A 14,283-nucleotide genomic window follows, 5' to 3' on the forward strand; every position below is an offset into this window, starting at 1 on the left:
TCTCTGCCCCTCCCCTGCCCACGCTTTCTCTCTCTCCCTCCCCTAGAAAATAAAAAAAAAAAAAAAAAAAAGAATATATTTTAGATTTACGTATTTAATATACGAGTATATTTCATATATGTAAAATATTTATGTTACCAAAATCCTAATCCTTAGTGTGTAACCTTGAGTTACAAGAAAAAATTAAATAAATTACAAACTTTCTGCATATGAGTTAGTTCTCTGGTGTCAGACACCAGCTTCGCCCTAATTTGACCTATGGTTAAAACTAGACGTCACAGGGGCTGAGTTTTCTGTTACCCTCCAAGTGCTTCCATCTCAAAGACTGGGGTAGCATCTCCACAATACTATTATTTTACTTTTAATTTTTTAAATGTTTTTATTTATTTCTGAGAGAGATAGAGGCAGCGTGAGCAGGGAAGGGTCAGAGAAGAGAGGGAGACACAGAATCTGAAGCAGCTCCAGGCTCCGAGCTGTCAGAGCCTGATACGGGGCTCAAACCCACCGTGAGATCATGACCTGAGCCGAAGTCAGACACCCAACCGACTAAGCTACCCAGGTGCCCCTCCACGATACTTTTAGCTGATCGGAGTTATAGCGGCTAACTTTTAAGTTCACTAAAGCAGTCAGATCTTTGGTACTTGATGTTGCAGTTCACGTAGGATAGAGGCAGAGTGCAACTTCATTAGAAAACACTGAAAATAATACTATGAAATAAGCCCTTCAGAGTGTCTGGATTTCCATGATGTTTTGCCTTGAAAACTCCTATGTGACCAGGATGCTTTTTGAAGCCAGACCCCCTGAGCTCTGGGCCCAGGCCCGGAGGAGAAAGCAGCTGTCCCACAGCCCAGGGCCTGTGCAGAGGGGCTGGCGGCTTGCCCGCCACCACGGGAGTCCTGCGTCTGCTTGGCCTGCGAGTAGTGAACCAACCGTGTCTGGGAGTCCCGCGTGTGCTGTCTGCAGCTCCCGACCCTGCTCAGTCCAGGCTCTGGCCGCGCTGAAACCACGGGGCCCGATACGCACGGTGTGGTTAGTAAATGAGTTGTTGACACGTGGAAAATAGTGACGTCGTCACCAAATATTGACATTGCTGATGAGACGGTTGTGATTTTTTTCTTTAACTGTCTGTCTTTTCAGACAGAATCACCCATCACAGACACAATGTCTACACAGGACCTGCCAGGCTTGTTTCTTGATCCTGGCGCACAGCCGGAGTGGCTGTTTCATACGGACCGCTGCCTGCTGTGGGTGCCCCGTGGCCCCTCTCGCAGCGGGACACTGCGAGTGGAGCACGTTTTCTCTCACGCGTTACGTGACCAAAGTGCTGTGTAAGAGGTAGAAAGTCAGGTTACAGCACCCTTTTCCATCAGAAGCGATCTGCGTGTTAATGCAGGGAACGCTTGCGTGGCTGGAGTCCAAGAACACAGTCTGGCCGAGGTGTAGGCGACTCTGGCTCTCTAGAAGTGACTCAGTCATAGAAAATCTTTAGTTTCGAAAACCAGTATGTTGTTTCTCAGAAGGCACAGTCATTACAACAACACGGTGTTTAGTGTTTTAAGTCAACATTGATTGGGGCGCCTGGGGGCTCAGTCGGTTGAGCATCCGACATCGGCTCAGGTCATGATCTCACGGTTTGTGAGTTCAAGCCCCGCGTCGGGCTCTGTGTTGACAGCTCAGAGCCCAGAGCTGCTTCAGATTCTGTTTCCCCCTCGCTCTCTGCCCCTCCTCGGCTCGTGCTCTCTCAAAAATAAATTTTTTAAAAATGCTAAGTCATCATTTAGTAAAATATAAGACTTTTTTTCTGTTTTTTATTTTTATACCACCCTAGGTTCTCTGTCTTACATGGAATGAAGACTCATGTGCTTTATTTACTGCCTAAAAATAAGATTGGCTTTAATGATTTAGGTATTTTATTGGTAATTTTTTTATTGTTTCTTTGTTTTGTTTTTTGATTAATTAACTTATTTTTTAATTTATATCCAAGTTAGTATATGGTGCAACAATGATTTCAGGAGTAGACTCCTCAGTGCCCCTCACCCGTTTAGCCCACCCCCCCCCCCNTCTCTCTCTCTCTCCCAATAAATAAAACATTAAAAAAAAAAGAGTCTTTTATGTTTTGTTTCCCTCCCTGTTTTTATATTGTTTTTGCTTGTCTTCCCTTGTGTTCATCTGTTTTATTTCTTAAATTCCAGCTATGAGTCAAGTCATATGATAAGTCTTTTTCTAACTTTGCTTACCATAATGCACTCTGGTTCTATCCACGTAGTTGCAAATGGCAAGATTTCATTCTTTTTCATTGCCAAGTAATATGCCAGTGTGTGTGTGTGTGTGTGTGTGTGTGTGTGTGTGTACACACCATACCTTCTTTATCCATTCATCTGTCAGTGGACATTTAGGTTCTTTCCATAATTTGGCTATTGTCAATAGCGCTGCTGTGAACATTGGGGTGCGTGTGCCTCTTCTAAACAGCACACCTGTATCCCTTGGATAAACACCTAGTAGTGCAGTTGCTGAGTCGTAGGGTAGTTCTATTTTTAATTTTCTGAGGAACCTCCGCACTGTTTTCCAGAGGGGCTGCCCCAGTGTGCATTCCCACCCGCAGCGCGGGAGGGCTCCTCTTTGCATCCTTGCCAACATGTTATGTTTTTGTGTTGTTGATTTTAGCCACTCTGACAGGTGTGAGGTGGTATCTCATCGAAGTTTTGATTTGTATTTCCCTGATAATGAGTGATGTTGAACATTTTTTCATGTGTCTCTTGGCCATCTGGATTTCTTTGGAAAAGTGTTCATATCTTCTGCCCATTTCTTTACTGAATTATTTGTTTCTTGGGTGTTGAGTTTGATAAATTCTTTATAGATTCTAGATACTAACCCTTCATCTGATATGTCACTTGCAAATATCTTCTCCCATTCTGTCAGTTATCTTTTAGTTTTGCTGATTGTTTCCTTCGCTCTGCAGAAGCTGTTTATTTTGATGAGGTCCCAGTAGTTCATTTTTGCTTTGGTTTCCCTCGCCTCCAGAAGTGTCTTGGGTAAGAAGTTGCTGCGGCTGAGGTCAAAGAGGTTTTTGCCTGCTTTCTCCTTGAGGATTTTGATGGCTTCCTGTCTTACATTTAGGTCTTTCATTCATTTTGAATTTATTTTTGTGTCTGGTGTCAGAAAGTGGTCCGGGTTCATTCTTCTGCACATAGCTGTCCAGTTTTCCCAGCACCGTTTGCTGAAGAGACTGTCTTTTTTCCACTGGGTATTCTTTCCTGCTGTGTCAAAGATTAGTTGGCCATACATTTGTGGGTCCGTTTCTGGGTTCTCTATTCTGTTCCATTGATCTGAGTGTTTTTGTGCCAGCACCATACTGTCCTGATGATTACAGCTTTGTAATACAGCTTGAAGTCCGGGATTGTGATGCCTCCAGCCTTGGTTTTCTTTTTCAGGATCGCTTGGCTATTCAGGGTCTTTTCTGGTTCCATGAAAATTTTAGGGTTGGTTGTTCTAGCTCTGTGAAAATGCTGGCGTTATTTTGATGAGGACTGCAGGTATTTGTAAACTATAATCTTGTAAGACTGAAGCTTGAAATCAAAGTCATCTTTTTTTAATGACTCCGACTTCAAGGAAGACTTGCAGTTTATTTACTTTTTTTATAGTTTTTTAATGTTTTTATTTATTTTTGAGAGCAAGAGAGAGCGAGCGAGCAGGAGAGGGTCAGAGAGAGAGGGAGACATAGAATCTGAAACAGGCTCCAGGCTCTGAGCTGACAGCACAGAGCCCCACATGGGGCTCGAACCCATGAACCGTGAGATCATGACCTGAGCTGAAGCTGGGCACCTAACCGACTGAGCCACGCAGGCGCCCCAAAATCATCTTTAAAAGATGTGATAAGATCGCCTCTGGTGTTTCTTTTTGATGAGTCGGTCTATACCCACCATCTGCATGGGGTTCAGGGGGAGATCTGTGCCTTGCCATTTCAAGGTATTATGTGCCGGTTCCACACAGCCGCTTGCTGCCTCAGGGCTTCTGCTTGGGGAGGAGCTGGGGAAGAAACAGACTTTTTCTAAGTCCTATTTAACATTGAAAACCGACTGTAGCCGGCCAAGTTGGGGCCCAACTTGTAGTTTTGTCCTCTCTTCCCCATGGTAATGAGTTTCACGTCCTGCTCCCACGTGAGATTCCCGGGGCTGACGCTGAGCATGCCAGTGCAGCCAGCCACTCTCCTTCCTCCTTCCGGGGCACACACCCTGGCCCTGGACGCACCCCGGGAGCTGGCCAGGACCTTCGTGGCTCGGGCCACTTGGTGCAGGCCCGGGGGGCGGCGCGGGCTGTGGTCCACCGTTCAGGGAGCAAGGTTTGTTCTGCCTTTATTTGTAGGCCGGCCCTTGCGATGGATTGTTCCAGGCGCGGCGTCCCAGCCGCCTCACACAGGGCAGCAGCACGCGTGTGGTAGCAGCATGGGCCGCCTGCCTGACAGAGCGAAAGCATCAGCGCTTCTTTAATTAAACACTCAGCGTTGCTGTCGGAGCCGACGGCCCCAGTGCTGGATGAGCCCCTTCCCAGCCAACCTCGGGGCTGCCGGTGACAGCCCCTGGTAGCGGTGGTCTCGTGGGCAGCGCTGGGGCAGCGCTCCAGGCTTCACCCCTCGTTCTGAAGGCGAACCGTGTGGCTCCGTGTCGCAGGCCCCCGGGCTCGCAGACGGCGAGCCCAGACCCCAGGTGGACCCCACGAGCAGAGTGGACTCTTAGGGAACACCTGGCACAATGTCGGGGTGTCTGGCTGACGTCCCCGTTGTAATGTGTCATGTGTGAATCTCAGGACGGGTGTGGAAAAGAAGCAGCACCCCCTGGTGAGCTGGAGGAGACCAGAGCCCGACCGCTTCTGGGCTTGTTCCCTGGTGGGCGGTGTTCAGGGATGACTCAGGGTTTTCTCTGTGACACAGGAGGGTGGAATGTGACGATAAACCGATCTTTGGAACAACAGTGTTATTTGGGAGGTTTTAGTGTAATTAAAATGATTCAGTGTAGAATCTTTTATGGCAGAATCAAACTACTCTTTATATTATTTTTCAATGGGTTGTCATAGAAACAGAACAAAAAGAAATTGGTTTTTTTTGTCCAGGTTTCTGCTTACCGTGTGTCTTCCTGAAACAGTAATTTCATTGAATGAACAAAAAGTAAAATAAGAGTCTGAAACCCATCATCACAGTACCCCCCTCCGAGGGCCTTGGGCCCCAGCAGGCCAGGGTCTCGAGTTGAGCGGTGAGCCCTTGCTGCCTGCAGGCCTGGCTGCCGTGTGCAGCCCGCGTTGCTGCACAGATAGAGCGAGTGTATTTCCAGGCACACGAGGAGGAAGAAAAACATTTTAATGGATGGTTTTGCATCCAGAGAATCTCATGAACTTAAACTGTGCCACCTGAATTACCACAAGAGGCGGCAGGTTCTAGATTGAGCCACCTTGGTCTATTTGTTGCTCATGCCAAGGGGCCAGGCAGCCAGTGTGAATGAGAGAGGCTTCACACCGAGGGGCTGAGTGGCCCATGTGAACAAGAGGCTTCGAGTCTCTGGCTTCATGCCGCGCTGGCTTCTCTGCACTGCCAGCACTCAGGACACACAGAAACAGCGTGCTTGGATTCCACGCCTTTTCCTTACGTGAGTCTGATAGAGATGTCGGCTGAAAATTGTTGAGGGGGGTAAGATGCGCAGAGGCCAGAGGGCGGACAAGAAGCTGCAGGCCTGAGTCAGCCCTAAGTCACCTGGGCAGACCTCGAGTCGGGGAGGAGTGGTGCTGCTGACCCTGGGCCCGTGGCACCTGCCCCAGCCGCACGCGTGTCATGCACATCGCTGTGGCGGGTGTCCTGGACGGGAGAGCAGAGTCTAGCTCCACCCCCGAGTCTGGATTCGGTTCTGTGTCAGGAAAGTAGTAAGGCCAGGGGGCGGGGGCCCCAGAAAGACAGATGGGGTGCCATCCAGACAGCAGAGTAAAACGCCTCGTCTGCTCTGCCCAGGTCACGGTCACGGTCCCCTCGGAGGAGAGCACACTCTCCCGAGAGACGGAGAGAAGAGAGGAGCGTCCCCACTGCCTACCGGATGAGCAACAGCCCAGGCGTCAGCCGGAAGCGGACCCGGTCCAGGTAGGGGTGTGTGAGCTCGTAGAGCGTGTGCCTCGTGCTGTCGGGAGCACCGCAGCAGCGTGGTGGGGGTGGGAGAGCGCTTCAGCCTGCGTCCCTAGAGCAAGTGCTCCCTGAACACGTGGAATCCATCATCACCTTTGGTAGCTGTGAAGGGCACAGTCTCAGATAAATTCCTCGTAACAAAAGATCTCTCCTCATAGATGCATTCTTGCTTTGCCCTCAAATTAACCTTTGCGTTAAAGGAGCGATCTCGGGAGAAGAGGTTGGTCTTATCCGGAATCCTGAGAACTCGTGTGCTCACCGCAGCTTTAATGAGTCGTACAGACCAAGCGAGGCTCAGCACCTGGGCCTGACTCCGGGGGGCCCCTTAGAGGGCGCATGTGCCTGTGTGCCCCGAACGTGTCGACCCGTAGCCCGAGCGCGTCCCCTCCAGCCTGTGCTCAGAGCAGCTGTGGGCCGCTGCCATACGCGGTGGCAGGTGGCTAATTCCACTGGGCCGGGGCGGCCATAATCCTGTGTGGTCCACCGGGTCCAGGGGACGGTGCGTCCCCACAGCTGAAGGATCATGTCTACAAGCTGATCACTGAGTGCCCCTTTCACTGACTTCTGGCTTTGAAATTGTTTTAATTTTAAACTCAGGAGTTTGAGCCCCATGTCGGGCTCTGTGCTGACAGAGAGGGAGGTGCCTGCTTGGGATTCTCTCTCTTTCCTTCTCCCTTTCCTTTTCTTCTCCCTCCATCTCAAAATAAAAAGCTTTCTTTTAAAAAACAAAACATACGGTGAATATCCATATGCGTGTACCTGCCAGCTCAGTGCAGCAGGACCCACATTTTTCCACGTGGCTGCCCCCCTTGTGTGTGTGTTCTGTGACTGTGGCAAGTCCAGGGCCGCCGCGCTGCAGGGGCTTGGACTGGTCTTACTGTGTCCTCACGGCTGGGTCCCGTTGGATATTTTGGCAAGCAGGTGATGTATAACCCCCTTTGCATCACACCAGGTGTCTGTCACCAAAAAATGTCTGTCTGTCCTATTGTCAGTGATGGCTACATCTGATGGCTCTGCTGAGGCGGGGCGCCCCACGCAGGGCGTCATGGGCGGGTGAGGCGGGGTGCCCCACGCAGGGCGTCATGGGGGGGCACCCCAGGCAAGGCGTCATGGGCGGGTGAGGCGGGGTGCCCCACGCAGGGCGTCATGGGGGGGCACCCCAGGCAAGGCGTCATGGGCGGGTGAGGCGGGGTGCCCCACGCAGGGCGTCATGGGGGGGCACCCCAGGCAAGGCGTCATGGGCGGGTGAGGCGGGGTGCCCCACGCAGGGCATCATGGGCGGGGGGGCGCCCCAGGCAGGGAATCTGGTGGTAGCGATATGACACACGTCCCATGGATACCCACACTCCTCTCATCGGCCGTGGCATCCACTGGTGCTGAATTGGTTCTGACGGTGACAGCAAAACGCTGGCTGTTGAATTCTGTCTTTCCTTCTCTAAAGAAGGCACGCCCCCCGCCCCTTTGTTTGGTGTCACTGTGGTCTTTGGGGTTTGGGGTTTCCTTTTCCATCCGTCGTGCCTACTCCGTTGCCAGGACTAACCTGACAGGGACCCTGTCTCACATCAGGCCCTGCTGTTCGCCAAGCACTTTGCTGCTTTTTGGCACGAGGCACACGGGCTTCACCGGACCGGGGCTTCGTCACGCCGGCCGTGCACGGGTCAGCCGTTCATCCCAGGAGATCTGGTTCCTTTCGCCGAGTTTTGGAGATCGAGATACGCTTGGACTGAATGTTTTAAGAGTCCAAATCATGGGACTCTTTGGCCATATAGGATCACAGCACCCCTTTTACCAGGTCGCCGCGTGGTCTGGTTACAGCGAATAGCCCATGATCCGTCAGCAGTGGTTTGCCATTGAACCCCCGTGCTTGGCACTGCGCCAGGCACACCCTGGATGCCAGTGGGGGCGGGAGTGTTCTGCTACAGGCTCTAATGCACGGGTGTCAGCAGCCCACCGCACACTCTGGCACTGGAGGGTGCGTGTCTTCGTTCCCTGAAGCAGCCACCGAAAAGAAAAAGGAGAAGAAACCCAATGGAGGATGGAAAACAGAACCTTAAATACGGCTTGTGAACTGAAAAAGCAGAGAAGTGGGTAAGGGCAGGGACAATGCAGATGGACAACAGGAACCGAGGGTCGTCGAGTCAGCAGCGCCCGCGCAGACGCAGGGCGGCCGGGCACCAGTTACAGGCAGGGGCCTTAGCCTCTGCCCGAGACAGGCCCCTGCTCAGCCGCTCGCAGAGACGCCTCCAGCGCGCAAGTCTGGTGAACAGCGAGGTGAGAGGCACCCGGCTGGCGGAGCGCATGAGCCTCGCTCTCGGGATCGCAAGCCCCTTGTTGGGTAGGAGGAGCACCAGCTCACGGACGTGCCTTCCGGTGTGGGCTCCAGGTGCAAGCAGAAGCTGAGACACCTGGGGGCCAAGTAGACAAGAGCGTGGATCCGGAAAGTATGTGGTCACAGAGCTGGCTTGCCTGCGTGTGCTGTGAGTCCTGAGGACCCCGCCGGCGGAGTGCGTACGGTGTTCCCTCAGCACAGGGCAGCAAGTGCAAATTCTTCACAGACATACATGGAGGGTGCCTGGGGGGCTCCGTCGGTTTAGCGTCTGACGTCCGCTCAGGTCATGATCTGATCGCTTGCAAGTTTAAGCCCCGCATCGGGCTGTCTCCTGTCAGCCTGGAGCTGCTTCAGTTCCTGTCTCCCTGTCTCTGCCCCTCCCCAACTCGTGCTTTCTCTCTGTCTCAAAAATAAATAACACATTAAAAAAAGAAGAAGAAGAAGAACAGAAAACCTAGAAATGGATCCACAATTATATGGTCATCTCATCTTCAGCAAAGCAGGAGAGAATATCCGATGGACTAAAGACAGTCTCTAGCAGATGGCCCTGGGAGAAGTGGGACAGTGACCGACAGAATGAACCTGGGCCACTTGCTTACGCCAGACACAAAAGTAGACTCCAAATGGATGAAAGGGGCACCTGGGGGCTCAATTAAGCATCTGACTCTTGATTTTGCCTCAGTTCATGATCTCACGATTGAGCCCCACATCGGGCTCTGTGCTGACAGTGGAGCCTGCTTGGAATTCTCTGTCTCCCTCTAACTCTGCCCCCCCCCCCCCCCTTTTTTNATGAAAGACCTAAATGTGAGACTGGAAACTATAAAATCCTAGAGGAGAAAACAGATAGGAAACCTCTTTGACACCAGACACAGCTGTTTCGTTCTACACGTGTCTCCGGAGGCAAGGGAAACAAAAGCAAAACGAACTGTTGGGACGTCATCAAGACAAAAGGCTTCTGCACAGCGAAGGAAACAGTCCCCAAAACTAGAAGGCAGCCTGTGGAATGGGAGAAGATATTTGCAAATGACATATCAGATAAAGGACTAGTATCCAAAATGTATAAAAAACTTATCAAACTCAACACCCCCCCCCAAAAAAATGAATAATCCAACTTAAAAATGGGCAGAAGACATGGACAAACACTTCTGCAGAGACGACACGTGGATGGCCAGCGGACACAGGACAGACGCTGGGGTGCCCGGGGAGCTCAGGCAGAGCACACGCACCCTTGTTTACAGCAGCGTTACCAACAGCAGCCCCGCTGTGGCAAGGGCCCAGGTGTCCACGGAGGTGAGCGGGTGAAGACGTGCTGTGTACACACAGTGGAGTCTTTCTCTTCTGTAAGAAGAGTAAAATCTTCCCGTTTGTTCGGATGTCCCTCGTGTGGGATGCACAAAACACAACAAATGGGCAAAGAGACCCGTGAATACAGAGAACAGACCGGTGGTGGCCGGGCAGGAGGGCGACAGGCTCCTGGTCATGGGATGAAAGGCACAGTGTAGGAGATACAGCCCGTGGTGGCTCTGTTGGTGACCGATGGTGGCTGCACTCATGAGCGCAGCGTCACACGTGGCCCATCACTGTGGCCTGGAGCCGGTGTAACTGTCAGCTGTACTTCAGTTTCGTTAAGAAAAAGGGGGAAGAAAAAAAAGAAAAAAGAAAAAGGGGAAAGAAAAGGGGAAACAGACTAACGGTAATACTAAAAAGATGGTTCTTTGAAAATGATAAAAAAATTGATAAATCTTTAGATCAAGAGTGAAAGCCTACAGACAATAAAAAGAATAATAAGGAAATACATCCTTTTCTAGTTAACCTGATGATGTAGATGAAATGGACAAATTCCTTGAAAGATACAAGTGGCCACTGTGACACAAAAGAAATAGAAAATGTAAATAATTCTCCCAAATAATTTATTTGTAATTTAAAACCACAAAACTCCAGGCCCAGATGGCATTCATCATTAAATTCTAACAAATGTTTAGGGCGCCTGGGGGGCTCAGTCGGTTAAGCATCCGACTTTGGCTCAGGTCATGATCTCACAGTTCATGGGTTCGAGCCCCGCATCAGCTTCTCTGCTGACAGCTCAGAGCCGAGAAGCTGCTTCAGATTCTGTCTCCCTCTCTCTCTGCCCCTCCCCCGCTCATGCTCTCTTTTTCTCTCAAAAAGTAAATATTAAGGAAAAATTCAACAAACATTCAAGGAAGAAGAGATACCCGTTTATAGACAGTCTTGACAGAACATAGGGAACATTTTGCTCACCTCGTGAGGCACCGTGGCTGTGGCTCCTGAAGAGGTGTGCGTGTGGTGTGTGCGCGTGTGGACAGGGATGAGTGTGGACCGGGCAAGGGGGGTTGTGCGTGTGGGCAGGGGCGTGTATGGACGGGGCAAGTGTAGGGGGGGCGTGTATGTGTGGGCAGGAGCACCTGTGAACGCAGCAAGTGTGCACAAGGACAGGGACATGTGTGGCAAGGGTGTGCGTGGGTGGTGGCGCATGTGGCCGGCAGCATCAGTCGTTCTCTTCTCCCACTGATGGACCCAGCGCGGCCCCGTCAGGCCTCCACGGGCCTCCCGTAGGGACTGGCGAGCAACCAGATCCGTGGTCCGTGTGCAAACACAGAGGCCCCGGAGCAGCCGCTAGAGTCTCGCCAAACGACGGGGTTGGAGGGCGCCGGCTGCCCGTTGCAGACTCGCCGGGAGGCCTCCAAGGAACACCGCCAACAGCAGCCTTGTGACGACACGGACGCCGAAGCAGCCCCGGGAGGTGGGAGGCGGTGAATGCGACCTTGCCGGTTTAAAAACCGCGCTCACAAGTCGCAGGGTTGAGAGCATGAAGAGGCGCCCACAGGCCAGGAGACACTCGCGAGGCGCCCCGCCTACCAAGGGGACAGGTGACGTGAAGGACGTTTCATAAACGGGAAGAATGAGGTCTCCCACGAACATGGCCTCCGTCAGACCAAACGCAGGCTGGAGCCGCTGCCCCTGGCGTGGGCGCTCGCCATAAGCCCCTGCGCACGAGAGCAGGGAGGCCTGTCCACAGGAGAGAGCGGCAGTGTGGCGGTGGGCCCGACGCGGTGCTGCGTCAGCAGCGGAAACTCCAGCCACCTGGCGGGGGAGGGGCAGAGGCCACCGGACCTGGGAGAGCAAGGCAGTGATTCCACTTCTGTGTATTTTGTCGAGGGGACAGATCAGAGCAGGGGTCCCTGTGAGGGTAAGGAAGTGGGTCCGGGTGACTGGAGGCAGCGGGGAGCGAACTTTCTAGAATGGTGCCTCCTGATGCTGAGAGGAGTCTGTCCATCATGTCTGTACCTGCTGGCACCGCAGGAGCTCCTGAGACCGTCGTGTGTCTGGATGAGAAGTGCCCCTCACGTGTTCTAAACAGAAGGGATTCTGTCATTACTGAGGCAGGTGTTCCAGAAGTTTCGTCCACGACCCCAAGCTGTTGTCAGACTGAGTCTGCTCAGGACTGGGCAAGGATCGCCGACCACAGAGGCTGAGCCGGCCTGGGGGCTTGGACCGTCGTGGGCGATTGTCATGTGCTCGCAGATGGTGCGTTCTCTCTGCTGCTTCCTGGGGTCCGAGCACACGCTTGCAGACGTAAACACCGCACAGAACTTCTGCAAGTTGAGAAAATAGGCGTGCTGGGTGGTTTCCACGTGTGTGTGTCCAGTGTGGACACAGTCATCCTTGCTGGCACCCGGCTGCCCGCCCGAGGCCCTGGCTCACCAGGCCAAGTGTGTCACCGCGGGGGCCAGGCGGGCGGGCACGTGGGCAGGTCGTGGGGCGTCCCCAGGTGGGCACGGGCCTGGGACTCTACGCAGTGACAACACACAGGTTCCCACCTTCCTGAGATCCCATCATCCGCGGGACCCGGAGGGGCACCTGTGACCGTTTTGTGACCGTACTTCCCACAGACTCTCAAGCACGTTCTCCACCCGCCGGCCACCTGTCAGTCACATGTGACGGGGCGGAATTTCTAAACAGCAGCGACCCCTTCCTTCCTGAAGGAACTAAGGGGCAGATAGCAAGGGCCCTTGGTGCCAGTCTGGGCCACACGCTGCTCTCACCTCCCACACGTGCTTTTCTTCCGTGTGTTTCAGGGAGCGGGCGGGAGGGTCACAGGGCGGACGGCGCTGAGGGGGGCTCTGCGGTCACAGGAAATGCAGGGCAGGGAGAGCTTTTGTGCAGGCAGTACCCAATTTAGAGAGTTCTCCATTTCTTGCTAGAACTTCTCAAGTCTGCGGGACTGGACCAGCCGCACGAGCGACGCCTGCCCCTCTCCTCAGGCGTTCTAAGTGCGCACGGAGTGCTGGCCTCTGGAGACGGGTGGGGACAGACCTCCTTCTCAGAGGGGTCGGCCGTCATTCCCTTCTCGGTGACCTTGGCTGTATCTGTCTGTCGTGAGTCACACTGCTCAGCACTTGTGAAAGGAGTCAGCACGTGTGGGCACGTGAACCCACTCGTCGTCCTGTGGAAAGCGCTGGAAACCCCTCCCGAGCCCTCTGTCTGTGTCTGAAGCTGCTTTCCTTGCAGAAGCCCCCACGAGAAGAAGAAGAAGAGGCGCTCACGGTCACGGACCGAGTCCAAGGCCGGCTCCCAGTCAGCGTCCCCGAGCAAGCAGTCCACACGCCGGCACGCGGCCCACTCGGCCAGCATCTCTCCCGTGGAGAGTCGGGGCTCCAGCCTGGAGCGCTCCAGGTAACCCCGCGGGCGCGGAGGTTGTCCACACTGGGGTCAGGCCTCCCGCCCGTCCGGGTGTCTCCGAGTGGCCTGCTCCTCTGTGACTCCCCCACGTCGAGATGAGGGTGGGTGTGGGGTGGGCGGGCCACTGCTCTGCTGGGAAAGCACGTGTCCCCGTGAGGCAGCCATTCTGAAGCTGCCCGACGGTGCCCTTGTTCTCACGGGCTGTGAGCCCAGCGCGATGGTGGGGCAGGTGGGCACGGGCGTCCGCAGTGACCCGGCCCCAGAGCCCAGCTCTCGACGCACCACTCACTCCAAGCCACGGAAGTCAGGGGTGGAACCGTCTCACTGCCTGACAGAACAGGCCGGTGACCTCAGAGGCCATGGCTGATTGTCACCTGAGCGGCCACACAGGTGTGTGTGTCCCTGTGCCCGTCACGGGGCGTCTGCAGATCCGCCAGCTGCCCGTGCACCCAGAACCGGGACAGGGGCTCAGGGGTCGTTCAGGAGGAGGGTCCCAGCCCCAGCACAGACCAGCCGGCTTTCCAGTGCTTCCATCCAGCCCTCCCATCTGCCGCGTGCGCCTCACGGCACGTGCGCGGGGAAAACGTTTCCTGAGGCAGCTTGCGCCGCGAACGGTATTCCAGATGTCCATAACACGAGTCGTAGAAGCAAAGTGTGTATTTATGACGTTGACTTTCAAAGACCCTAGTGACAATACGGTAGGATGCTTAGGTAGCTTTGAGGCCCCTGACCTTCTCTGTGTCCACACTAGGGGCGTTTCTCAGGAAAAGGACGGCCAGATCTCCTCAGCGATTGTTTCCTCCGTGCAGAGCAAAATAACTCAGGTAAGGCGGCCGCGGGCTCCCTCCCTTCCCCCGGCCCAGAGGGGCTCCGTTTGCGCCCACCCCACCCGCCGATGGGCCCCTGACCCTTTGGGCTCGCGGGGTCCCCACTCGCAGTCCGTCCCCCAGGCCCGCACGGGAAGCCATCAAGACCCCCACGTGTCTCCCCGTGCAGGACCTCATGGCCAAAGTGAGGGCGATGCTGGCAGCTTCCAAGAACATGCAGACCAGCGCGTCCTGAGGCGCCGGGCTGCCGAGAGCCAGCCTGGGCC

General features: G+C 54.0%; 1 protein-coding gene across 1 annotated transcript in view; it reads left to right on the forward strand.

Annotated features, from left to right (window-relative positions):
* SFSWAP (splicing factor SWAP) overlaps positions 1-14,277 on the forward strand; it is an 81,374-nt gene extending 67,097 nt beyond the window's left edge. Inside the window, exons 15-18 of the mRNA XM_077763559.1 lie at positions 5,993-6,118; positions 13,020-13,184; positions 13,942-14,014; positions 14,187-14,277. Of these exons, the coding sequence (XP_077619685.1) occupies positions 5,993-6,118; positions 13,020-13,184; positions 13,942-14,014; positions 14,187-14,252 (430 nt within the window). The 3' untranslated portion in view covers positions 14,253-14,277. The remainder of the gene's footprint in view (positions 1-5,992; positions 6,119-13,019; positions 13,185-13,941; positions 14,015-14,186) is intronic.
* The last annotated feature ends 6 nt before the right edge of the window (positions 14,278-14,283 follow it).

This window comes from Crocuta crocuta, unplaced genomic scaffold (assembly GCF_008692635.1).
Source record: "Crocuta crocuta isolate KB4526 unplaced genomic scaffold, BGI_CrCroc_1.0 scaffold114, whole genome shotgun sequence".
Taxonomy (NCBI): Eukaryota; Metazoa; Chordata; class Mammalia; order Carnivora; family Hyaenidae; genus Crocuta; species Crocuta crocuta.